The sequence below is a fragment of the Marmota monax genome, unplaced genomic scaffold (assembly GCF_021218885.2).
Source record: "Marmota monax isolate L192 unplaced genomic scaffold, Marmota_monax_Labrador192_F-V1.1 WCK01_AAM20220418_F8-fsc00024, whole genome shotgun sequence".
In the NCBI taxonomy this organism is placed as follows: Eukaryota; Metazoa; Chordata; class Mammalia; order Rodentia; family Sciuridae; genus Marmota; species Marmota monax.
Window position 1 is genome coordinate 21530033 of NW_026695224.1, and position 27350 is coordinate 21557382.

The window sequence follows — 27350 nt, forward strand, 5'->3', positions numbered from 1 at the left end:
TATACACACATCTGTGTATATGTACACACACAAACAAATGCATACACTGTTCAGCATTTTCCCATTTAATAGTTTTTCTATAGAACTTGAAGCGAACTTGAGCTTTGCCCCCTTGCTGTGTGCCCACTAGCCACAGCCAAAGATGGGGACAGTTTTAGTATCAATATGAACATTATGGTAATAGATTGAAATACTTTAAATGTTGAAGTCTAGAACTTCATAATGATTTTTAAACAAAGTGAAACTTCGTGTTCATTTTTTTAAAAGTTATTTTTTGTAGTTGTAGTCAGACAGCATGCCTTTATTTTATTTGTTTATTTTTATGTGGTGCTAAGGATCAACTCAGTGCCTTACATGTGCGAAGCAAGTGTTCTACCACTGAGCTACAGCCCCAGCCCCATGGCTCATTTTTAAACAGTGCAAGGAAATCAACTCATCATTCTGCAGACTGGTAAATAAAAGAAAAGAATCAAGCATTTGTTCTGCTTTTCCTTCACAAACTAAACCTCAAGGTGGCCAGAGATTTGCTAAAAGGAAGTTCCTTTTTTTCAAAGTATTCCAGCCAATAAATGAAGACAGCATGATAGAATGAGAATATGACTATTTTGCAAACTCCATTGGATTATTTTAAAAATCTGGTTCTGAGCTTTCTTATTTATTTAATTGATGTCTGCCTGTTCATGCATCTGTATCATGTTTTAATTGTTGCAGTTTGATCATATGTTTCAATACTTTAGAGAATAAACTCCCCAACAAACATACAACTCTCTTCTCCTTTAGAGTTTTCAGGGCTACTCACTCATACATACTTTAGCTTTCCTTATAAATTTGTGAATGAATTTATCTAGCTCTGAAAAAAGCCGCTATGGGATCTTTTTTTAGAAGTTGGAATTGAGTAAAATGTATAGATCTGCCTAAAGAGAATGGCCATCTGTTGTGTGTTACTAGCTTGGTTGAGCTAGAATAAGGAACGTAAATATGAAGTGTTGCATTTATGTTGGGGAAACATTAATGACACAAGATTTATTCATTTACTAAACCTAATTTAGCCCTCACATGGGGAAAAAAGCAAGTGAATAGATCGGAGACGGCTCCAGCTTAAGCTGTAATGCATTTGTTAAGATCAAGCTGGCGTCAGGTCCTGTGAAGACATTTTAGTTTCCCCTGACCCCCAGGCCAGGTAGCCAGTAGGATCTAGTGATTGCTCAGAGTTGTAGTCTAGGTCACACTAAAGGACCTGCAGAGAAGTAGTAGAGTGTAGTGAGTGAGTGACTGGTTTAAACCTTGGAGGCAGACAGCAGGGTGGGAATTAGATGCTCTGTAACCCTAGTGGTTGATTTCCCTCTTTTGTCCTTAGTTTCCTCAATGTAAAATGGGGCTCATCAGTGCTACCTAACTTGTAGGTTTGTGTGTGAAGCTTCAATGGGATAATCCAAAGTGCCTTCTCCTTGTTTGGGATGTACCCCAGTGTTCTGTAAATATTAACTAGTCCCATTTAAATTGGTAATCTGACTCTGCTGTTTTGATGGCATCTGATTTATTATGTTTAGTTTTTATGTTCAGTTCTTGATATCATTGATTAGTAGAGATGGCAGAAGGTATCTATGGGAGAGCGCTAGAGGTTAAGGAAAGGTGGTTTAGAAACCTTGAGGAAGTAGTGAGCCTTCTTACTGGAAAAAAGAAGACTAATGAGAAACAGAAAATATACCACATACTCATTGTGAATTGCTTTGGAGGTGAGAGACTTAGACTCGCTAGTGGAATTCTGCTTAATATTAGAAAAACTTTCTTGAAAGTACATCTGCTCCAGCTGGGTCTGTAGCTCAGTGGTAGAGCACCTGCCTCCCATGTATGAGGCACTGGGTTCAATCCTTAGCACCACATAAAAATAAAGATATTGTGTCCGTCTACAACTTTAAAAAAAAGAAAGTACATCTGCTCAATACTGGACTGGTTCTGTATGCCCTGTCAGAAGAAATGTTTGAGAAGAAATCTGGATACTCTTTTTCTTAGGGAAACTTCAGAATGAATTTCTGAATTAGGAAGATGAGACTAAATGACGATGTTTTCTCATGAAGTTCTAATAAAAACATACACATATGCAGTCACATATGTCTAAAAACTCTGTGCATGTGCCTCCTACAATTGTAATTCCTTGAAACCTTGTTTGATCCTTTTGGAGTATTGCAGTACCTTGAGGTCCTTGTGGGCATAAGTGATTATCAAAGACATGAAGACATGGTGAAATAAGGAGACTTGGGAACTAGCTTATTTCACTTCTATTTCTTTGTCTTGTTGCTACCTTGGAGACAAGACCTTTTGAGCCCCTCTTTTTCATCCAGAGTATTTTCACCTTCCTTCTTGGTAGAAGCCTTTAAAAGACAAGTCCATGATTAGGGCTTGCCTCTTCCTGTGTTTGGAGTTGTTTGAAGGGAGGTGCCATTTGTGTCTAGCAGACAGATGGCAGATTTAAGGAAGAGGATGTGACCCTATAAACTTGGCCTTGGACTTGCTTCATTTGCCACCAACATGCTTCCCTGTTATCTTCATCCTTCCTACTATTTTATTGTAATGAATGTAACCATAGCATGTTAGAAAAACCTAATAGAATTATTTAAAAGATAATAAATACTATATTTATTTCAGACTCATCCTCCAGTTTCCTTCAGACAAGACTTGCTGTATTTTCTTTTTTAATATTTTTTTTAGTTGTTGATGGCCCTTTATTTCATTTATTTACTTATATGAGGTGCTGAGAATAGAACCCAGTGTCTCACACATGCTAGGCAAGTGCTCTACTGCTGAGCCACATCCCCAGCCCTGCTGTATTTTCAGAGTTCTATTTTGTAAAACTTTTTACTATTGGCCTGATCTACCAAGGGTAATAATGTAGATACTTTGTTAGCGAAATAAGCGAGAAAGACCTAGTAAATGTAAATGTAAACAGAATTGTTCTTCTTCATTGACTTTTAAAGTATGGTTGGGTATTTTCAGTGAATGATGAACCCACTGCAGCCTCTGATCCTGAAGAATCTTCTGTTGTTGGTGTGACGTCCCCATCTCCTGCAGCCTTGAGTGTGACCCCAAACTCCAACACAACGTCTCTGCCTGCTCCAGCCACACCTGCTGAAGGAGAGGAACCCAGCACTTCTGGGACACAGCAGCTCCCGGCGTCTGCCCAGGCTCCCGATGCTCTGCCTGCTGGGTGAGTAGCCTTCTGTCCAACAGAAGCCTTATCCTTCTCAAAGACTGAGCCCCCTTCACTGGATCAAAAGAAACATGATTATTTATTACCTAGTAGCCAGTTGTCCCAGGGGAGGCCACTGTGCATAGAAGCAAGGGAAGTGGAAGAACTGCTTGTTCTACGTAAGTCTTAAAAAGAATCTAAATCATCTGGGCAGAATCAATGCTACCTTATGCCATGGCTTGAAATGAACAGCTTTACTCAAAGAGAGTGGCTTTTATGGAACAAGGAGCTCATTTTGCCTTCTTGGATTGTGGGAGGGTGTTCCTCTGAATTCTGCCAGAAAACAGCTCTTTTCTTCAGCTTTATCTTAACAACCTCTGGAAGACTTGGGCTTTAAGTACTGAACATTCGTGTACGTTATTCCCGTAGCTGGGGCTGATGTTAACACGGACTACTAGTTTTCTGGCCATCTTTTAGTTTGAAATTAAATTTGATGCTAAAGACCTTAGATGAGAAGATAATAACCCCAGTAATCCAAAAAGAAGTTCAAGTTTGAGTATATAGTAACTGGAGATTAAGAGCAGGAACCTGGGAACCATATACCTGGGATTGAATCCCCTGCCACCTCGGTTGTATGGCCTTGGCGAAGTGACTTTAAGCATACACATCTCTCCAGGAAATTAAGGGACTTAAATAAGATGGTGTATGTGAAGTGCTTGCCAAAAGATGGGCATTATACCCAGTAAGGGCATTTTTGAAGAGGTTTTTGTGAAGGAGCCGTAAGGAAGAGAATGCCTCTGGCCTGGAAAACAAAGTCTTGGTGACTGCTGATCATAGCCAGAACTGGTCACATTGTCCATCCCGGTTACCAGTTTGGTACTGAAGAAGCCATTGTCCATATTGCTATAATGACTGGTGATCTGGCTGAAGCTGGCTTGGTGGTAGTGTGTGTCCTCTGAGCCCTCATGATACAAGAAAGTTAAGCCTAACTCTGTCATTCACTGGGTTGACTGACAAATACGTGTCTCTCACAAATCAGAAGGATGTGAGGTCTTTTGCTTGATGTGCAATGTGCCATATTGTTCTTAAAGGTGCTTCTGAAAATTCAGTTGTTAAAATATGAAGCATGAGGGCATAGGTGTTTTTAACCCCAGCACTTGGCATGCTGCCTAATTCTTATCCCTCAATAAAGTGTGTCCATCAGACGGAAAGTATTGCAACCCCTGTGAGGATTGGAGGTGTTAAGAGGTAGCTCAAGTTTTTGATTTTGCAAGATGGTTACGATCCAGCTAGTTATGGTTACTCCCTGTGGAGATGTCTTTTCTATTGTATGTGGTACAGAATACTCGAAAGACCTTTCGTTTGTCATCTCAAATCTGTATGGCATAGTTTTGGGGGAAAACAGAGCAGAATCATTTTGGCAGAAAGGAGAGAAAATGGCTGCCTGTGTCCCTAGTGAGCTGTTTGTTTTCTTTCTGCTGAGCCAATGCCTGGAAGGCCGGCCTCACTCCTATGTCAGTCACAGGCAATTAGGGCTAATGGCTCAACATGTCTTTATGTAGGGCGTGTGTGAGGGTTACTGTTCTCCTGGATTGGGCACTTCCTGTTTCCAGGCAGCTGGAAAACTCCAGACTCTGAAAACACTCTTTATTCTCAGTCTGGCAGATTGAGCAGCCCAGGGAAGCCGATTCCCCTCCCTCCTCTAGCCAGAGGCTGAAACACTTTTCTGAGGTAGCTTTTGAATAACGTCTTTTCCTTGGAGCATTTGGAACGTGACAAAGCCCATGTGCGGGTCTGGGGTGGCTGCTGCCTACTTTAACATGTATGATGATCCGGAGGAGGATACCGGAGTGCCACTTTTCCAGCCCAGACAGGCTCTCAGTGCCTTTCTCTGAGTTGACTAGAGTACTCAATACCTTGAGGATTGTCTCAGGGCCTAGAAATGGCTAGCTACCTAACTGGAGTTGGCCACCCACACTGTTGAGTGGATGGTAGTGAGGACAGCAGGCTTTGGTTGGCTCATATGTATTGGAAGCTAGAAAGACATGGTTTCTACAGTGACCCCAGCTATTTACAAGTTTAGAAGATTCAGACAAGGTGGATTATTAATTCATTCCTGGTACCTTGATTTTGGGATGTCAGGGACCAACAAGAGAATGAAATCTATCACACTAACCCAAATACCAGCAGAGATTATGTTGTGGCAGAGTGTCACCTCATAGGAAATGCACCTTTTTGAATTTGCAGAATGCTTTCATCTTTTTTGAGGATATATAAATTTGTAGCATTTAAATTAAACATATTCTAGTGCCCAAGTTCAACTAATGATTTCATATGATCCAGTTTGTCATTAAATAAAATATCGGTTACCATTTCAGAGATGGCAAGTCCAGGGCTGGGCATTGCAAATGCTATGCTAACCAAGAGATGATCATCGTACTCAGAATGTTTTGCCGGGTCTGCTCTGGGCACTCAGTGTTCTCCCTCTGGTTTCCTTGTCTATTCCCTTGCCTTCCTTTGGGATCTGACGCCAATTCTCATTTCTATCTCTCGAGCCCCTTGCTGCACCTGGGTATATTGACCCTAGCTGTCTAAAAAGGAACTTATCATCCTGCCTTCCCCATCCAGGCTAGAATCGGTTCTCTCTTAATAATGCCACCACCATCTGCCCAGGCAACTGTCAGGCCATCCACATGTCACTCCTTCCTGACATCCATCTAGTTATCAAGCCCTGCTTTCAGCTCTCCATGCTTCCTTCCTAGCGTTCATCACAAGTGTAATTAAAAAAATGATGTAATGAGTGCTGTCTCCTTTATGATAGTGTAGGTGCCACATGGGTAGGGATGATGTCTTTTAATTTCCCACTATATGGCTGTGCCTAGCACAGTGCCTGGCACATGGCGGGACCATAGGAAATGGTTAAATGAAAGAATGATTCTCTCTCTTACATAACGTGGCTTCATGTACCACTGCCTGTCACTTAAATGACTGTTCTTACCCTTTCCTGATTTATTTTAACCCTTTAAAATGAAATTCTGAGCATGACTTTACATTGCTTAGAAGGCTAATTTGTCCTTTGGGTTAAATTCCGATAAGACCCTACCTCCCTACCCAGCCCTCAGTGGAAGCCACTCTGCTTTGCTCACGGAGCTGTAGCTATGATAATTTAGTTTGACGAATGCTCCACCCTCTCTCTGGAATAAGGACCCTACCCCAAGCTGAAAAGCGTCCTGGACATTTTGTCCATTTATTCCTGTACATCTTCAAGTCTCACCTAATCGGTAATTCTTCAGGGAATCCTCCCCTTACCCTTGGTAGATGAAGGTAAACCTCCACATGTGTCTGTTTGCGTCTGTAATTGCTTGTTCATGTCTCTGCCCTGCTGTGCTATAAATGCCAAGATGGCAGGGTGCCTGGCACAGAGTAGCCCCCCAAGACATATTTGTAATGAATAAATGAATATATGTTGTTTTTTCCCCTCCTTTCCTCCACCGGGATGAATGTTTTATGCTTCTGTGACGCCTCAGAGAAAGAGCAACTGTGACTAGAATATTGCATTTTTGTCCCTAGAGCAAGAAAGTTAAGCCTAACTCTGCCATTCACTGGGTTGACTAACAAATCCGTGTCTCTCATAAATCAGAACACTCTTCCCTGTTCACAAGAGATCCTCATGTCCTGGCAGATACATGCAGCATGGCTTCTCTTTGCTAAGGCATTTCTGAGTTAAACTAGGTTGCTTTCTAAGGCCTCCAGTGGATTCTGTTTCCAACTTTATCTCCTCAACTCCTCAATCTCTTAACCGAGGGATGGGAGCAGGATTCACTTGGAGATCCCATGGATATAGGTTTTAGATCCCACATTTCCCTCCGGAAGTTTGCACAGAGGGTCATAGGCCACTGAAACCTGGACAGCCTAAGTCCAAATAAAAGTCTCATTCTTTTCTTCTCTCCCTGTCTCTAAACCCTCCTGATTTCTGGAGTTTTTAACTTAATTAGCACAAAAGAAGCCACTGGAAGGGTGTGGAATTTCCAGGTTGCAAATTTCTATTAAAGAAGGACTGGCAGACCCTTTGGGGAGACATGCGAGATAGTGTTCCAGGCAAGGGGCAATGAATGGGAAGTGAGGCCACTTTGGTCCACTGGCCCTGTATCTGGTTTTTGTCAGCTCTGAGCCCACTTTGGGGACCGAATGCTCATTAACAGACTGTGTGTACATGGCTTCAATAAATTCCAAGTGCGCCTTGGTCTCTGCAGCTCCCTCCTTCCCTCGCGCACAGAGGCGCATTATTTGAGCCTGGCAGCCGGCACACTGCTGTGGTTTCTTACATAAGGCAGGGCGTTGTGTTTGGACTGCCGACTTACCTCAGCTCTGCCACTTCACACCAGCCTTTTTCTCCTGCAGTCATTGGCTGCCTTGTCTGTTTCCTGCCTCAGAGTAGAATTAATTGAGGAGGGGTGTTTTCTAGATCTTTGGGATTTGCCATCTGCCCTGTCCCCAAGTCCAGTTATGGAGGTCCAAAGACACTTTCTTGAAGTGGTCCTTAAGACACTATAAAGGGCGACCGTCTCTTAAAAGAGTTGGTACTTTGTTTGTAGAGACACCCTACAACTGGAATTTGGAACTTCTCTGCTAAGCTATAAACCAGCCACTGCCATCAAATTCCATTCCAAACTCAATTTCAGTGGTAGCCAGTCTTACCCAAGGAGTTTTAAAACAGTGCTTCTCAAATTGCAAAGAGTCTGTCCTTTGTTATTATTGTTGCTGTTGTATTGTTTTAATTTTAAATTTCAGTCTGTTGCAAACCCATGCTTTTGTTCTATACTCTGTTTAAGGGGAAGACTCTATAGATTCTATAATTGGATGTTGTGACAGTGTCAAAGCCACCAAAGTTTCTAAGTGCTGAGAACCTTCTATTCTTTTCTGCTTGCAGAACTGAAAGAGTTTGTACTGTGGATTACTTTGCACTAGATGAAAGAATACTATTGGGGAATCTGTGTCTTTCTCTCAGCTTGCTTATTGCTGAATATGGGTTAGTCCTTGATTTTGCAAGGATTATCACAGGCCCAGGGCTTGCTGAAAAGTATGCACTCTGGCTTCCTTTCCTTGTCTCAGAACACACACGCCTTATTTCAGAAGACTCTACAGCCTTATTTTCAAAGGCTCACATGAATGTAATCTCTCATTATTGCTAATTTTCATTTTTGCTGAGCTTTCTTGAGAGCTCCTTCAGAGCAGGGCTTATTGTGTTTCTCTTTCCATCCTTACCTCCAGGGAGATGGAGTGATAAGTGTGCATCTACTGAGTAGATACGTGATTTCACATTTTCAGTTGCCCTTAAAATTTTAGTGTCCTTTTTCATTTGATTATAAAAGCCATTGATAGAAAACTGGAAAAGAAATAGAAGAAGAGAAGCAATGACAACAATGACAGTAACAAACACCCACCCAAATTTTACCATTGGTGTTTTTTTATACAGTTTGTGCACGTTTTTTTCCTGAACCATTAATAAGAGCCACCATTTGTTATAAACCTTTACAGTGTGTTGGGGACTGCTAAGTTCTATATATGGATTATTTCATGCAATCCTCACAATGCTTCAAGGTAGCTACTTTTATCTGCATCATGCAAGTGAGGAAACATCAAGAAATTTGCCTGAGGCCACATATGCAGACATTCACATGTTGGCACACATCTACCAAAATTTGATCACCTTACAGTATGGGCTTTAAAACCGATTTATTTATTTATTTATTTATTATTATTTTTTAATATTTATTTTTTAGTTTTCGGCGGACACAACATCTTTGTTTGTATGTAGTGCTGAGGATCGAACCCGGGCCGCTCGCATGCCAGGCGAGCGCGCTACCGCTTGAGCCACATCCCCAGCCCCTGATTTATTTATTTTTAAAAATATTTTTTAGTTGTCAATGGGTTGATTGATTATTTATTTATTTATTTGTGGTGTTGAGGATCAAACACAGGGCTTCACACTTGCCAGGCAAGTGCTCTACCACTGAGCCACAACTCCAGCCCCCAAACTTATTTATTTTTATGATAAAATATTGCAAACATTCATATAAGAATGGTGATACATTAAAAAGTGCTGAGGATATAGCTTAATGGTAGAGTACTTGCCTATCATGTGTGAGGCCCTGGGTTCCACCCCCAGTACCATGAATAAAAGAAAATTCCTGTGGGCTTGCCAGTTAGTTTTATCAGATTTTAGCTTTACACTGCTTTTGCTAGAGTTCTCCCTTAAAACAACAACAAAGAAATAAAACCCTTGTGAATAAGACCTTGCCAGTACATTTGACAGTCCTGTGAACTCCTCTCTGATCCAATTCCCTATGTACAGTGAAACATGGAACTTGGGACGTCCATTTAAAATTCTACGTGATATTCTGTTGTATGAACAGGTAAAAATGTATCCATTATCTTGTTTCTTCATAATTATAAACAGTGCTGGCAATGATGGTTTTCTGTGCATGCCTTATGGTGTACATATTTGTTTGTTTAATATGTCCTGGAACTAGAATTTCTGTATTGTAGAGGATGAAGATCCTCGATGTCGGCAGATAAACCATCAAGTGCTTTCTCAAGTCAGATCACCAGTTCACACTCCTTTGAGCGTGTGTGAGCATTCCTGCTAAAGCTGAGATTTTTTTCATTTTGGCTGGTCCGATGCGTATTAATGGTATCTTCTATGGTTTTGAGATTCATTGATTACCATTGATATTGAACCTCCTTTTAAGGTTTTTATTTGGTCCTTTGGTTTCCTTTTTTGTGAACTACCTACTCATATATTTTTGTCCATTTTCCTCTTTGGCTTTTTAACTTGCAGAATTCTCCATATATGCTAGATAGTAATCACTTTTCAATTACATGCATTGCACATATTTTCTTTCAGTTCATAGCTTGTCTTTTCACTTTGTTGGGATGCCTTTTATTTTGCAGGAGCTTAAAATTTTAAATAGCCAATTTTTTTCAGAGGCCTCTTGTAGCTTGTCTAAAATTCTTCCTTATTCTGAACTTGTAAAAGTTTTACACATATACAGACACCCCATGTTTTTGTTGATTTTGATAAGCAAGACTTGTTTTTTGTAGGGCGTGTAAAGGTTCTGGCTTGATTGTTCTCCAATGGAGAAAGTGTCTTTTGCTTGAGAGTCATCTTTACTAATGCCCAGTGCCTGGGGAATAAAAAGTGAACAAATTGATGACTAATACAAGTTAATAATTCCCTTACTAAGATTTGAATTTTTGAGCATTCCGACCTGTGCATTTATAAGAATCATTTAAGGAAAATTCTGATACTAACCTGAGTTCCTCCCCCCACGTCCCCAATCATTCCAATTTTATCCCACTTTTGGTGAAATGTTTCTGTCCAAACACAGGAGGATCTGAGTAAGAACTATGTTGACCAGGATGGGTGGATACGTGCTGCAGTGGCAGACCACGGAGGATTAACTTCCTAAAGACCTTTTAGGAAGTCTGCAAGAAAGTGTGGTTCAGGTGACCAGACATTGTCCTTTCAGATAACATAGGATAGAGATGATCTACCTCCTCCTAATGATGGGATTATTTTCTAGCCCTTAACCTTTTAATGGTGGCTATCATTGGGAGATTGAGTGTGGAGAAGATGCACAGAGGAGTAAAGGGCACCCATAGGAGCAAAGATAATTTAGGCAAAATAAAAATTATGTCAGATTAATTGAAATTGGAGACTGTATTTAATTTTTTTCTGACACAAAGACCCCATGTTGTCTACCATCTGACTTAATATTATTTATTGAAGGCCAAAGAGCAACGAGTTGATGGTACCTGAAACAAACCTGATGTTTTAAACCCTGAGAGCATCAAAGAAGGCTATTTAGCAGGAGCAGGTAGGGCCCGGGTGACTGAGATACAGTATTAAGTGAGACCTTTGGGCTGTTAGTTAAAAAGCTTTTTAATCTTAACGTGGAGAAGATGCTATAAGGGACATCACCTTCTTGCTGTGGGGAGACCAAGCCAAGCTAGTTGGAAGGCTTCATCCAGCAGCTACCAAGAAGGGAGAAGCTGGAGGCTCATGTGGCTGATGGTAGAATGACTGTCCGCTGCACATGAACGAAGGGAAGGCACTTGTATGATCTGTGTGTAGCTGGCAGGTCAGGGAGTTAGAAGGAGTTAAGAGTTAGAGGGAGGCAGGCCAGAGAGTAGGGAGGACCCACATGGATGATTAATCTGAACAGGAAATTTTTATAGGAAAAATGTAGATATGAAAAAAGAAGGGAGAAAAGAGCTTGTTTGTCTGATAACTATATTTTTCTGTCTAAGCCAATTAAGAGGATTCATAGAAGGGTGCCAAGATTTGCTGGACAATAGCAGGCACTAAAAGAGAGACTGATTTCTAGAATCAGCTGCAATTAAAGATGGGAAGAAAAGATCTTGTCTAAGCCTGCATGCTCTAAAGAGCTGTTGGACTTTGTGGAATACAAGGGAAGAGGAGAAAACACCGATTCTATTCCTGGCAGTATGTGGCAGTTCCACTGTGCCAACGAAGGACTTTTACTTCGTGGAATTTGAAGTATTATCCTATCTTCAAATTAAAATATTAGCCAAAGTATAAAGAAACCAAGGTTTTTCCCTTGACTCAGATTAAACATAAACAAAGTCAAAAGTGGATTCTTCTTACAAAATGAAAATTCTAACAAAAGAACTTTTTAGATAAAAGAACAATGTGTTCAGTTTTTTTTAAAATCTCAGTTGCTACAATAGATGATTTGTCTTTATAAATGGGCATCTCATCCAAATATTATGGACAGTTTTCCAAATAGTGACTGCAGAATGGGTAAATTAGTGGTGGTACTGGGGTTTTTGTACTAAAAACTGCCTAGAGAACCCGTTTCTAAGGAAGGGAAGGCTATAGCTAGCTTCTTGGGGAATGCTGAAGTGTTCTCAGGTACTAAACTGTACTAGGGTCAGAGGTTTGCTTTCATTGTCTCTAGGAATTTCCATATTTCAACACTCTTTTATTATCTTTTTGTAATATGGGGATTGAACCCAGGAATTCTGTGCCATTGAACTACATTCCTACCCCCCCCCCCTTTTTTTTAAAGTTGTAGATGGACACAATGCCTTTATTTAATTAATTTGTTTTATTAAAATTTTTTTTTTAGTTGTAGATGGACACAGTACTTTTATTTATTTATTTTTATGTGGTTCTGAGGATCGAACCCAGTGCCTCATACATGCTAGGCAAATACTTCACCACTGAGCCATGGCTCCAGCCTATGTATTTATTTTTTTATGTGGTTCTGAGGATTGAACCCAGTGCCTTGCATGTGTTAGGCAAGTACTCTCCCATTGAGCCACATTCCCAGCCCCCTAACTCCTTTTATTTTTTTACTTGGAGACAAAATGTTTCTAAGTTTCCTAGACTGACCTTGAACTTAATGATCTTCCTACTTCAGCCTCCCGAATTGCTGTGATTACAGGCATTAAGCTGTGCTGGCTTTAATGCTTACTTTTAAGCTAAGTATCTTCCTCTTGGCCTTTCTTATTTCCAAATTTGGATGAATAAAAAGAGTATCAGATTTGCTACTTTTTCCTAAGTAGGCAGAAGGTGATTGGTGACTTAGCGAATGGCTCCATGTGCCACCTGCTTTCTTTGCTCACAAGTTCTACCAGATCCTCACAGGTGAGATACCAACCTCTGGAGCTGCAATATTTGTTACTCTTCTTTTTTTTTTTTAAATTTTGAAGGGCATTCAGAGAAAGATCTTTTCCTTGTCTTACATTTTCATCTGCCACTTTGCTAAGAGATTCTACGCTTTTAACAAATATTAATAAAATACCAAATGGGGTCCTGAGGATCTTCCTTGTATTCTGGAAGGAAGCAACGCATCTGGGTCAGGTCCCCAGGAATCTGTCCAGTTAGAACGTGAGCACACATACCCAGGAGAGGAAGTATTCCTGAGTGCATTTTAGTGGTGTCAGTACAGATAAGGAAGTGGGAGATAGCTTGAGACTGTCTTATACTTTGAATTTCTCCAGAACAAATTGCAACTTAACCTAGTGTGTAAACCAACTAAAATATAATTTAGGAGTATATTTTTTGGTAACAGATATTTGGGTTTCAATCAGCCACAGGTAGACAACTGATCAAACTCTGTGTAAATAAGGCAGAAGCCTGGCTGTAGCCCTTCAGATGACTTCTCTACTTTGCACTTGGCCTATTGAAGGTCACTGCTCACAGTGCTGGGCTGAACTCTCTGGTCCCCTTCTGGTTCTAAGTGCTTCCTGATTCATGAATCATTCTTTGTTCAGACAAACTCTGTGATATTTGATTTGTCTAAAGTTTTTCTTTTAACAGTAGCACTCTAGTACTTAGCCCCGTAGCTGACCCCTCTTGGTTGTGTGTGTGTGGAACCACCAGACATGGCTGCCCTCACAGATGGCCCTTCCTGTGATGGAAAAAGTGCAGCTTCTTTCAGTGGATTGTATCTGAGAGGAGGGTTGAGATTAAGACAGCCTAGAAATCAACCCCATGGTCCCATTATAATACCCCCAGCCATCTTGGTCCTGCAGGGTCTCCTCCCTTGATGTCAGTGCTGGGGATACCTCTTTGATTCTGAGATCAGGACGGGGAAGATAACTTGTTTGGTCCCTATACATTTCATTTCTTCCTCCCTTTCTTCCTTTCAGCAAGGTATGGTCAAACTCATGGGCTTCTGGGGCAGAGCTGAGTTGCTCTGAGCTCCAGTTCCCTTGCTGATGGTGGCATTCCCACCAATGGATGGACACAGGGGTTGCGTGGCGGGAAGCATTGGTTCACAGCTCACTGCAGAGTCTCATTCTTTGCTTTAGAAATTTCGTGCATCTCTGTTTCTGAACGAGTTTCTAGGGGCTGACCATGGTAGCATGATGATCATACATCCCTGTTTAAATGAAAAGTGACACTGAACATAGCTAACATCTATCATAGTAGATGCAGCAGGCTTAATAATAGAGTAAGGACATGCTTCAGTATGCAGTCATCTCTGCTGTAGGTAGCATAGGTGGTCCTAAGAATCATCCCGCTAAGCAAAATCACGCAATAAAACCATAGCCCTTCTGGGAAGAAATGGGTAAAATGATTAGCACTCAAGAAATTTGTCAGTGCCACATAAACCATCTAGGAGCTTAATACTAATGGTAGCACAGCTTTACACATGTTCATTGATTAAGAAGTACAGAGCCCTGCTGCCAAATGGCAATTTCCCTGGACAGTTCCTGGAGTTACCATGTGGAAGCAGGTGGTGGGAGGGCAGGGGCTTGTGGCTATTACTGTGAGCTAAGTAACTCATCCTGAAATCAGATGGAACATGTCCCATCCATACCATGTGGGACCATCTGGTGCAGAACTTGAGGAGGTAAATGGAGGTGGCTGGTGGATGACTGCGTTTTGTGTACTTCTGTGTGACCATGTTTAGCAGAGGGAAGTTTCTGTGTTCATCCAGTCTTTCTCACATATAAAAATCATGTATAAGTGAACACATAATTCTTATTATATTATTCTCTCATGTATCAGTTACATTGGAACAAAATGGCATGTTCAAAACAAGCATCATAGCAGAATAGACTGTATGTAAGCTTCCTTGAAAAGGCCACCTTCCCCACAATTCTCACTTTTTCTAATAAACTCCTGCTTGTTACTGTGGGGGAAAAAAAAGAAAAAGAAAAGGCCACCTTCCTCTAGGCAGTACCTAAAGGAGAAGTAAATGAAGTCAATGTAAAACACAAAGGCTCATGGGACCATTAATATCCTTTTTTAAAGTGATAAGCAGAGCAGGCACAGTGGTGCACGTCTGTAATCCCAGCCACCCAGGAGACTGAGGCAGGAGAATTGCAAGTTTTGAGGCCAGCCTCAACAAACTAAGTGAGGTCCAAAGAAACTTAGCAAGACCCTGTCTCAAAATAAAAAGTAAAAAGGGCTTGGGCTTGGGTTGTAGCTCAGTGGTAAAATATCCGTGGGTTAAATCCCCAGTAGCAAAGAGGTGGGGGGGGGTGATAAGCATTATAAAAAAATGTTTGTATTCTCTGTGTATAGATTGCTGTATTCCAGGTTAGTGGTTATAGGGAGGGTGTTTCAGATAACAAGAATGTTGGGGTGGTGCTACTTGGCTGTATTTGTACTGTTCATGCTCATGGTTTCTCTGAGTCACCTGCCACCTTGTCATCCTTCCTTTAGCACAGATGAGCCACTCTTAGCACCCAGTTTCATATTAACTTTCTCATAGACTGGCCTCTTGAGTGGTCAGTAAATAATAGTATGCCGTGTTTCTCGAATCACCTGGATTTCTTGTAAAGATCTTCTGTGAATGAATCCCATGCTTTAAACAAATTTGATCACGAAATATATGATGGTAGGAGAACATGGTTGGTCAAATAATTTGTGCCTTTAACAGAGTGTGTTCCCTGAACAGGCAAGAGGGTCCATAAATAAACTTTGGAGAGGTCCATAAAACCCAGAAATTGCATATGTATTTTTGTCCTAAGTGTATTTTGGAAGGAAAGGAACCTCAGCTGTCATCACCTTCCTAAAGGGATCTTTGACCCTGATATGACCAAGAAATACTGATTTCAAAAATCCACAAATGTAGACTCATGTGGGTGGTTTAGGGGATTTACAGGGTACTTTTTGTGACCCAGTACACTGATCCCACAAAGAGGGGCTACTGTAGTTTCCTCAGAAACGTTCCTGGATGCCACATTTAGCAACAGCAGGGAGCTGGTGTGACCACTGGGTCAGTGTGATGCTTCATCTTTACTGCTTTTTCTAAATTTAGTGGTGAGGGGTTTTCTGGCTGGTGGGCTCTGCCTTACAGCCATGCATCTCATGTCTCCTTGGCTTTGTTTTCCAGATGGGAGCAGCGAGAGCTGCCCAATGGCCGGGTCTATTATGTTGACCACAACACCAAGACCACCACCTGGGAGCGGCCTCTTCCTCCGGGGTAAGGCCTGAGATTCTAGAGTCACTCAGGGGCTTTTCCACCACTTCCTACCACAGCTCTTTCTCCCTGTTCTCTCCTTGGTTTTCTTTCCCTTCCCCATCAACTTTCTCTCCTTTTTCCTCGGTTTTCCTTTCTCTCTACATGCATTGCGTTGGCCATGACTGATGGTGATGGGCTGTATTAAGTGGGGTTCAGAGCTGACATGGAGGTAGGCGGGCAAGGAAAGCCTTCTGGGCCTCAGCGTCTTGATGCCTTAGTCACGTCACCATACAGAGACATCTCCTTAGGGCCAGGTGTTCAGTTCATTTCTTTGAAGGTAGCAAAGCATGGTGATATTGATCTTGGATCATTTGACTTTTTTTTTTTTTCATCCGTTTCCTTAATCCTGCTCTCATTCTTAGAATGGACTAGAATTTTTAGAGAATCTCTGGGGAGTAGGCTCAGTGGCAAAGTGCTTGCCTATAAGGCATTCAACCCCAGGCATCAAAGACAGACAGACACACACACACACACACACACACACACACACACTCACACACTGAAGAGAGGGAATTTCTGAGGGATAAAAAGGCACGAGAAGGTGGATAAAGAAGGCTGATGAGTTTCTCTGCACCAACGTGCCCCAAAAGGCAGAGTCTTCTCATTCAGCTGGACTTGGTGAGAACACAGTTGGGTTCTCCAAAACCAAAGGATGAGAGCGGCTTCCAGGGGAGGGAAGACTGTCCAAGTTCAAGGAGAAGGGGTTAGATTTCCTGTTTGCCAGGGACAGAAAGTTCTTTGCACATGTATCTCCCAGTCCTGAGAAAATGTATTCTGCTGCCAGGAGAGAATCACCCCCGACTAGAACAGCCACGAAAGGTTCCTGAATAAAATATGAGCATTTCCCCTTCCAGAGTGTGCCCAGGAAGGGTGTCAGTGGTAGGGAGACTGGGAGAGCCCCGGTGCTTTGTTGGGCTTAGCTGTCAGGCGTGTGCCAGGCAAACACCACCTCACCTTCTGGCCCTACAAATTTCCATGGATGGGCTGCTTTTAGCTTCAGTTTCCAGTAGAGTGCTTGAGTTTTCCTCCTCTTCCTTGCCCGCCTCAGAATGGAACTCATAATTTGTCATCGTTAGTGCTCACTCTGTTTTCTGCTTTGACTTGAAGTTAAATAAGTTACCAGAGTTAAACATTGACTTCTTAATTTAAAATAATACTAAAACATTGTGTTGTGTGGCAATGATGGAAAATATCGTATTATTTTGGAAACTTTCAAGTATAATAAGCCCCTACAGACTCAACGTTCAGCTTCAGTTATCAACTCATGGCCGGTTTTGTTTTATCTGTACCGGGAGCCAGCACATTATAATGGCATGTGGACAAAATCTGGTCCTCTACCTGCTTTTGTAAATGAAGTTTGTTTTTTTTTTTTATATGAAGTTTTATACAGCCCTATTCATTTTTTGTTTGTTTGTTTGTTATTTTGTTTGCAGTGCTGGGGATTGAACCCAGGGCCTTGTGCATGTTAAGCAAGTGTTCTACCACTGAGCCATATTCCTGGCAGTGCTCACTGTCTAAATATCGTCTGCTTTCATACTTCAAGCAGAACTGATTAATTGCAACAGAGACTGTATGGCCTACAAAACCTAAAATATTTATCTTGTGGCCCTTTGTAGAACAAAATTGCTGGTTTCTGATTTATAACCCTCATCCACCTCCCCAACACTCTGATCTAGATAATTTGGAGCATATCTCATTATATCATTTACCCATATTTTAATATGTATTTGTAAAAAAATTATCATTAAAAATGATAAACCACAGGTTTATTAATAGTATGTTCTTCATATTGTCAAATACCTAGTTAATATTTGAATTTCTCTAATTGTGTAATAAATCAAACATTGACATTAACAGTATGTATCGCACACTTGCACTTTGTGTATTTACAAGGTGTGTGTTTGAAAGCAGTAGGAACTCTATGAACCTGCTGTTACTGCCCCTTAACTCTCTAGTCTGTAAGGTATGTAGACCTTGACCTGGTGAGTGTTTGTATGGAACTGAAGTAAAGATACAATTCTAAGGAAGGTTGGAGATTAAATTTTCTTTAAGTAAATTCAGTTCAGGTGGGACACTAGATGAATCTTTGTTCTTCCTACGACAGTTTTAATGTTCTCCTCCAACTTATTAGTTCTTACTGAGTTTTAGGCAAAGAGCTTTGAGCCTCTGGCTCTTAATTCACTAGTAATAGTAGGGAACCCAGAGAGAACACAGTGAATTCTTACGATTTTATTGCTGAATAATGGGAGAAGTTCTGCCCTAGAGAAGTGTAAACCATAGTGAGAGCAACTTGGAAATTATAGATAGAGCCACTGTCTCAGCAGATTTAGTCACCAAGGAGCAAGATTGAGCAAGAGGATTCACTTTAGTAGGGCCCTCCCTTATAGCAAATCTCTGGGAAACATGTAGGCAGACTGGTCATTTTATCCAGGAGCAATGAATTGGACCTGGTAGGATGAATGTGGTCACTTGCTCCTTAGTCACTCTTAAGCAGTGCTCAGAAGTAAGCAGAGAGAGAGATCACTGTAGAACGTCAGGGTAGGGAGAGCCTCACAGAGAGTGGATCAGACTATTGCAGGAAGGGCTGGACTTACCTAAGAGAATGGTAAGGCGATCCAGGTTGAGAGGGAGAGTGGAGGGGCAGCATGTATGTGGAATGTGAAAGACATGTTTGGGGAATGATGCCTAGAGCAGTTTTGTTGGAGTGAGTGGTTGGTGTGAAACAAAGATGCTCAGAGTGTGTCCAGTGAGGCCCTTGGGTTTGGTGATGCCCACTGGAGTCAAAGATGGCAAAAAGACTGAAGGGGTCCCCAACCACTGTGCCATTTTTATGTATTATGAGTCTGCATTAGATTTCATCTGAAACGAAAGGTGGGTTATGCTGCTTAGAAGTTTGAAGTCCAGAGGACTTCTAGTTAAACATGTGGGTTGAATGTTTGTTTCCATTCTTCTTGAAAACCCACAGAAATGGCAATAAAGGTCTGAAAAAAAAATCAGAAAACTTAAAAAATAAGGACTGAAAGAGGCAAACAGCATATGGAGGAGATGTTAATAAGTTGAGTTGCTGAGAGATAAATGGCAGAGCTGAGAAAGCGGAAACCCAAGTCTGTAGTATGAGGTGTCCAGCAGGAAGCTGGCCAGCATGCCCCGGGGAGCCCTGGGAAACCTCAGCTATTACAGACACCAAGGAGGGCTGTGGAATGAGATTGAAGCCTGAAGGTTGAAAATTTGTGCAGTGAGTGGTTAGATTGTCAGGTTGTCGGCCATCATGCCATTCCTGGCCAACCATGCACACGCAAACATACAGGCACACACAGCCTCCTGCTGACCCTGAGAAGCTCCTCAGAGAGCAGAATCAGCCTTAGGGACAAGCCACAGCTGTAGGAAGGAATGAACTGGAGAAAGGGATTAAGTGAGGATGTGGTATTCAGCCCTCAGGAAAAAGACTAGAAATTTTTTATTGCTAAGAAAAATGATCAGTCTAAAGGAAAGAACTACAGATTGTCATATGTGGGGACCTTTTGATGAAACAGCTGAGCCTCTGCCTGACCACTGTGCAGAGGAGCTACAGTCAGCAGCCCCACCTGAGCACTCTGAGCTTCCAGTCGCATGGTAGTAGCTCTCTTGTAAATGCGAACAAGCAGCCAACAATCAGCAGAAAGGGACAAAAAGGGACTTGATGAAAACAGTATAGAGAGCTGAAAGCAAACAAACTGCAGCAAGGAAAACCCAACTGTGATTAACACCCTCAAAGATTTGGGGAAGAAATATGGGCTCTGTGCAACAAGAACAGGGGGCCATGAAATGATCCCTTCAGGAAGCAAGAGCTGTTAGAAGTTACTATGTGTGACAGCAGAAGTAAAGAATTCAGGGGCTGGGGAGATGGCTCAGTTGGTAGAGTGCTTGCCTCCCATGCAATTCAATCCTCAGCACCACACACACACACACACAAAAAAAAAAAAAAAATCAGGAGAATGACTGAAAGATAAATTTGGAGATAAGAAAATTAGAAGTTGAATTTAGGAGATCTGGCATCTGAATACTGGTTCTAGCAAGATCAGAAATAGGATAAGAAATGATCAAAAAAATTTTAAAAAATCAAGAAAGGATCAAGAATTAAGAATGCTACAATAGCTGTAGAGTGAGTCCATCACAATGCTGACAGAAAATGACTTCCTGTCTTGAAACCAACTTCTAAATCACCTTTTATTCATTTTAACATTGAAGTGTGAGGGTACAAATAAAGGCATCTTTAGATATTCTGGCTTTCAAAATATTAACTTTGGTGTGTCCTTCATGGGAGTCTCCTAGATCGTTTATTCCACCAAATGAGAGGAAGCAGAGGAAGAAGCAGCCATGGGATGTAGGACACAGGGGCCTCAACTGAGAGAACGTGGAAATTTCTAGCAGGAAGAGGAGAGACAGCTCAGGACGAGGATGGAGAGCAGTATACAAATTAGATGAAGAGTGTGGAAAAGATGTGGCTGGGGGGTTGATGCCACCTAGATTATATCTAGACATTACATCTAGATGACATCGAGATTATGTCTAGAGTCAGTCCTGATTTCAAGTGAAGCTGGATCTAGCGGGGCAACGATGTTATGAGGGAGCTGGCTTTTCTTCTGTTCTTCTGCTTTGCCATCCACTGGCTCAGCTTCATATTGTATTTTAATCTGGGGCTGAATTAGTGATAGGTTCTTGAAGCCAAGCAGAAAGAAACAAGGCAGTTCTTACCTCCAGAAGAAAAGCAAAAGAGTTACCTGAGTAGGAAGTGTGTTTCTAGTATTCTGTGTCATCACAATATAAATGCTGAATATTGATTTAATAATGATTTTCCATATTTAAGGATGAGGAGAGGAGATGGCAGTGTGTGTAATGAGGGATAGAATATAATAACTTGATTCTCTTATATAGTGGAAAGTCCATAAGGAACAGGGAACACGGGGAAATAAATAATGGAACAGCATGATGTTTAGAGGCATGGATATACATACATACATACATAGAGGAAGCGGGTGAGAGTCGAAAGTAGTTTCCTCTGGGGACCAGGAATGAGCAATGGGGCTCATATTTTTCATTATATACCTTGTTGTCCTGTTCACATTTGAAAGCCATATAGAGGTGATTTCTTTGATAATAATACAAATGACTACTTTGGAGAAGCTATGAGAGTGGTGGATAGCTCCACATTGTTGTGAGTCTTGAGTGCTAACTAACAGACCTTGGCTTATGGGTGGTAGGAACCTATAGTGTTTTTGAGCAGCAACAGGACCTTGAAGCCAACCCAATGTGGTAGTTCTGATGGCTGTTTATAGTCTGATTCTGCATGGGGAGATTAGCTCAGGTTGGCTGCTGTAGTCCAGGGGTGAGGTGGTACAGGCTGGATATTGAAATGGAAAGTCAAGGGCAGAGAGACAACAAAACAAGAAGCACTTGGACTAAGTGATATTCTGAAGTCAGCAAGGACAATGTGGTACAGTATCATCCCTGGGAAGAAAATGTGGGGAAGACTTAGATATGGGGAGAGCTGTAGCATTTAGTTGAATACAAAGGGACAGTAAGTTATCAAGGTACGGCTGTCTGGTGGCAGGTAGGATCCAGATCCAATCTGGGAGCAGGCCATTGGGTCTGGGAACTGCTTGAGGGGAGACCACTTTTAGTGAGGTCATGAGTTTTAAATTGAAAAGATTATTGAAATGATGGCAAAAAAGCCAATTGAGAGGCTAACTCAGAACATCAAGGATCATTATGAAGGGATCATAATGATTATGCAAGTGACATAAAACTCCAGATGAGCAGAAATGAGAAAGGAGTCAGGGAGCAGGATCTGCAGTTGTGTGGGGTGATACCGTGTAATCTCCATTAGCTTCCCTTTGCATAATCTTAGTCCTGTTTTCTTCTGTTGGTGTCTCTTTCTTTCTTTTTTTTTAATCCTTTACTTCCCTCTTGGTTTTTCAAACTTCTGATGGAAAAGTTCAAGCATATTTCAAACTTGAAAGAGTAGTACAGTGAATCCTTTGCAACCCTCTTCTGGTTCTAACAATTAAAACCATTTTGTCTCATCTGACTTCCTGCTTTTCAGGGGAGGACCTGATGAATTTTAAAGCAAATTCTAGACGTCATATCCATCAATCCCAAAATATATCATGTATGTCTCTAAAAAAAAAATGAGATTTTTCAAAAACACTCATCTCACCCACCACAATTATTAACATTTCTTTATGTTATGTCATACACAGTCATGTTCCGTGTCTCCAGTTGTCTTAAAAATATTTTTATACTTGACTTGTTTGAATCAGATCCAACCCCAAGGTCAACACATTGCTTTTCGCTAATATGTCTCTTAAGTCTCTCTTGATCTATAAGTTTCCCTGTTCTTTGTTATTTTTTTTTTTCAGTCCATTTATTTGTTGAAGAACCTTAGCATTTGTCTTGTAGAATTTCTTTTACTTCGGATATGGCTGATTATGACCTTGTGGTGTTGTGGAATATGTTCCTCTGTCCCTTGTCTTTCCTATAAGCTGGTAGCTAGATAAGCTGGCTTGATTAGATCCAAGCTCACTTTTTAACTCTGAGGTATTATCTACATACAGTGAGAGGCACAGTGCTGTATTTCCCAGGTTTGACAAATGCATTCCCTCGTGTAACCCACCCCCGTCAAGATATAGAAAACTAGCTGGGTGCCGTGGCGCATGCCTGTAATCCCAGCAGCTCTGGAGGATTGCCAGTTCAAAGCCAGCCCCAGCAAAGCAAGGCGCTAAGCACCAGTGAGAAACCCTGTCTCTAAATATTAAAATTCAAAGTAGGGCTGGGGATGTGGCTCAGTGGTTGAGTGTCCCAGAGTTCAATCCCTGGTACTCTACTCGCCCCCTCCAAAAAATAAAAATAAAAAAAGATGTAGAAAACTTCCATCTTGCTGGAAAGTTCCCTCCTAGTTCTTTTGGTCGCTTCTTCCCCATGTGTGTGGAAATCAAGTTATGCTTACCAAGTGCAGCTGAGACTTTCTGCTTTCTGACTGGGGCCCCTCCCTGTCTGTGGGTATGTTAGAACCAACTTTGGAAAGGTCGCTTCCTCACCAAAGATAACATGAAGAGTCCTACTCTTCTTCCCAAGACCATACAAATGTTTCCATGGACACCTTATATTGGGATGATTTCAGTCACAAGTAACAAAAATTAGTATCTAATTGCTTAAATAATGAAGGAAATTTAATGGCTTATATAACTGAAAATTCTAGATATAAATCCTGATTTCATGTGAAGTTTGATCTGATGGCTCAACAGTATTACCCAGGAGCTGGTTTTTCTTCCATTTTTCTGCTCTGCCATCTTCTGGGTCAATTTCAAACTATGCTTGGGTTCAAAATGATGACCATTGGCTCCCAGGACTGTATGCTTCCTCACTCGAAGTTAGATAGACCCAGAGACTATATTTTTCCCCGATACTAGCAAAAGTGCCGAGCTCCATCTTGATTGTTCCAGATTGGATCACATGCCCACTCCCTGTCCAGTTGTTCATCTGCGGCGCTGGGAACAGAATCAGTTTCCCTAGAGCTACAGGGATCCCCAGATGGAAATCAGGAGGCTGCTGGGATAACCACAATCTACCATGATCATCTAAGCCCCATTGGCCTCTGAAGGAGGGGCCTGCCTTGCTGTGCATCCAAGCTCCTGTGCTGCACTTGGCCTTCCCTTGGTCCCTCCTTGACATCCATCCTGAGATTTTTCTAGAAATTGGTGAGGGTGGGGTAGTCCTTATATTCATTCTAAACTGAATATTTCCAGCTGGGAAAAACGCACAGACCCCCGAGGGCGGTTTTACTATGTGGACCACAACACTCGGACCACCACCTGGCAGCGACCAACAGCTGAATATGTGCGGAACTACGAACAGTGGCAGTCACAGAGGAATCAGCTCCAGGGGGCCATGCAGCACTTCAGCCAGAGATTCCTCTACCAGGTGAGAGGACAGGGGCCTGCTACAAGGGAGGGCAGCCTCCCTGCACTTGAGAATGTACAACCTCACGTGTTCTTTGTAGACCCAAGTGGTGAGCACAGAAGCAATCGCTGGAGACGTCAGTGCTCTGACCCTGGGGATTTTACTCATCACCGTGAGATTCCTCAAATTCCAGTGTTTCTAACTTAGAGACTCCATGTCCAGCCTCTGGTTTAAGAAATAAACATGTCTGAAGCTAAATTCACAGACTTTCTTTCAAGACTGACTTTCTTTTCTTTCCTCTTCATTTCAGTCCATTCTCCCTGACTTGAAACCTGAAAGTCAGTTTTGACTTTGTCCATTCCTCACCTTTCTGAATGGAAGCAGTCACCCAGTTCTTCTTTTTCTACTGCTGCTATGTTTTTTTTCTTTAGATCTTTCTATGTGACAGATTCTCAAGGATGGAGGACCTTTAAAACAAACGATAGCCCAGGGGCCAAACTGGCCCATCACTTGTTTTTTTTTTTTTTTTTTGTAATTATAGATGGAACAGCATGCCTTTATTTTATTTGTTTATTTTTATGTGGTGCTAGGGATCAAACCCAGTGCCTCACACATGGTAGGTAAGTGCTCTGCCACTGAGCTACAGCCCCAGCCCCCCCACTACTTGGTTTTGATAATAAAGGTTTTTTTTTTTTAATTTTTTTTTTATTTTTTAGTTTTCGGTGGACACAACATCTTTGTTTGTATGTGGTGCTGAGGATCGAACCCGGGCTGCACGCATGCCAGGCGAGCGTGCTACCGCTTGAGCCACATCCCCAGCCCCAATAATAAAGTTTTATTGGGACACAGTCACACCCAGTTTATATGCTGACTGGGGTTGCTTCCGTGCTATTGCAGTGGAGTTGAGTAGTCATCAGAGATGGAATAGCCCTCTAAGTCTTAAGACATTTATAGAATGGCCCTTTACAAACTTTGTAGACCCTAAGTTTAGATCAGTCTCCTAGCTGGGCATGGTGGGTGCACACCTATAATGCCATTGGCTCCTGAGACTGAGGCAGGAGGATCACAAGTTCAAAGCCAGCCTCAGCCAAAGCGAGGCACTAAGCAACTCAGTGAGACCCTGTCTCTAAATAAAATACAAAATAGGGCTGGGGATGTGGCTCAGTGATTGAGTGCCTGAGTGCCCCCGAGTTCAATCTCTAGTATCTCCCCTTCAAAAAAACAACAACAACAACAACAAAAATACAGTCTCCTATGTGATGCTAAATCTTTCTTTTTTCCTTCCTGTCCAGTTGTCAGAGTCGCCTCTGCTGGCGTTCCCTTGTCTGTCCTGCCTGTTCCCAACCAGAACAGTCTTCAAAAGCCTTACTCTCATTGCATCACTGTGCTGGCTCAAACCCTCTGTGGTCATTACCCACAGAATAACATTTAAACCTTCTAGTCCAGAATTCATGGTGTGCTGGTCCCAATCATCTAATGGTCTCCTACACTATGCCCTGTAGAAGCCCCCAGCCCCACTTCCTGGAGCCTCCATCTCACTGGAGCCTCCACCAGTGACCTGGAACTGGGAGGAGTCCTGCTACATAGGCTCTCTGCCAGGGAGAGGTGGATTTCCAAACTGGAGCTCTGATTGTGTTTTCCAGGGCACCTAGAGCTCAAGGTCAGGTTCATGGAGGCACAGGATGGGTCAGTGTATTGCAGACTGATGGCATTTTGAGCTGGACCAGGCCTTTTAATTACCACGTATAACCTTGTTTCTATTTGGAATGAATTTTAATCCTATAATCCATTTCTAAGTTAAATTCTATCCTAGTTAGATACTCAGAAAATCTTTAATTCTATTTAATTGAATAGCAATCTTTTTTTAAAAAACAAATTTAAATCACTTTTGCCTTCATTTGTGGCTCTTCCCCAATCATCCAAAGCAGGAGCTCCATCATCAGCCTTAAATCATGGGAACATCTCCCTTGGTGACCTAGTCCCTTTTGTCTATGGGGCCTGATTGCTCATCAGAAAGTGAGGAAACTGAGAAGGACCACAATTTGATGAGCAGAAAGTGAGGTATTTATCATATGAAGTTGCTTCCAGGGTCCTCCTACAGCTGCTGATGCCCTGGTGGTCTTGCCAAGTACAGCACTGTTTTTGTCCTTATGCCATGCTGCCCATCCCACAGCATGCCTGGCATCCACTTCTGGCTTATTTCAAAATTGGATGCAATCTCATCACTCTCTGCATTTCAGAGATTGTTCCTCTTGAGCCCATTCCCAAAAGCTTTGCCTGCCATTTTCTTGGGTGGTCCTGGCTGCAAAACTGGAAAGATCTGGAGCATCTTTCTTTTTTGATCTGTCCTTTGACAAGGATACATCTTGGGGTTTCACATGGTTTTCTCTCCCTGATTGTCCAACTTCTTTAATTAAGAAAAAAAATTCCTTTAATGGATACCATACATCAAAGAGGTTCCATAGGTTGACTGAAATGTTTGGTGTTCTAGAGGTAGGATCCACAGCTTCTGGTGCTTACAGCCCCTTGGTCTTTATGGAACATTCTTTGTGTTGCCTGCCTCTCATTTCTGTGACATAATTTCAGGCTTATAGAGGTAGAAGTTTGACTTGGAGGGCTTCTAAGAAGTAAAAATTCAATGCATTTTTTTTTCCCTTAATCTAAAACGGTTTTCTCAGCTCAGCTGGGGACATAGGAGGGTTCTGCCTAGGGTTAGGGGTTACCTTTTCTCTGAGAAACAAGGCTTATATTGAAAAATATGGTGGGAATCTGTTCTTGGTCTGCTCTCAATGTCTCTCTGTTGCTTTTTCTCCCCCTCTGGAGTTGGTTTTCCCCTCTTGTTTGCTATGGTGCCATGTCCTGGTTACAAGCAAGAAGGGTTGCTTTCATACAGTTATTTTGGGGTTTGGCCTTGGCCCAGGGTTTGACTCGGAAGACTTAAGAGCTGATACTGTACTGGCAGTTTCCCCTCCTCCTCCGTTCTTTGCTGCACTGCAGAGAACATGAAATACAGTTCAAAATGGGAGTCAAGGGAATCCCAGATTGCAGTCTCCTGTCGTTCCTTCCTGCTGTCTGCCTCCATGCACATCTTTTTCATGTTCTCTAAGTTGTTGTTCTCCATATTTCTGGCAGGTTTTCCTTCCCTGACTCCTAATGTGCCTGTACTTTTGTTTCACCCTTGCACTCTCCTTTGGTCCCACGTTTGAGTTCCTGCT

The 27350-nt window shown here is 41.9% G+C and overlaps 1 protein-coding gene across 3 annotated transcripts in view; it reads left to right on the top strand.

Moving 5' to 3' along the window:
• Positions 1–27350, top strand: part of Wwp2 (WW domain containing E3 ubiquitin protein ligase 2) — a 126746-nt gene that overhangs the window by 82372 nt on the left and 17024 nt on the right. For all 3 annotated transcript variants that reach the window (XM_046434646.1, XM_046434644.2, XM_046434647.2), the window contains 3 exons: positions 2995–3205; positions 16069–16158; positions 23982–24156. In XM_046434646.1, coding sequence (XP_046290602.1) covers positions 2995–3205; positions 16069–16158; positions 23982–24156 — 476 coding nt within the window. The remainder of the gene's footprint in view (positions 1–2994; positions 3206–16068; positions 16159–23981; positions 24157–27350) is intronic.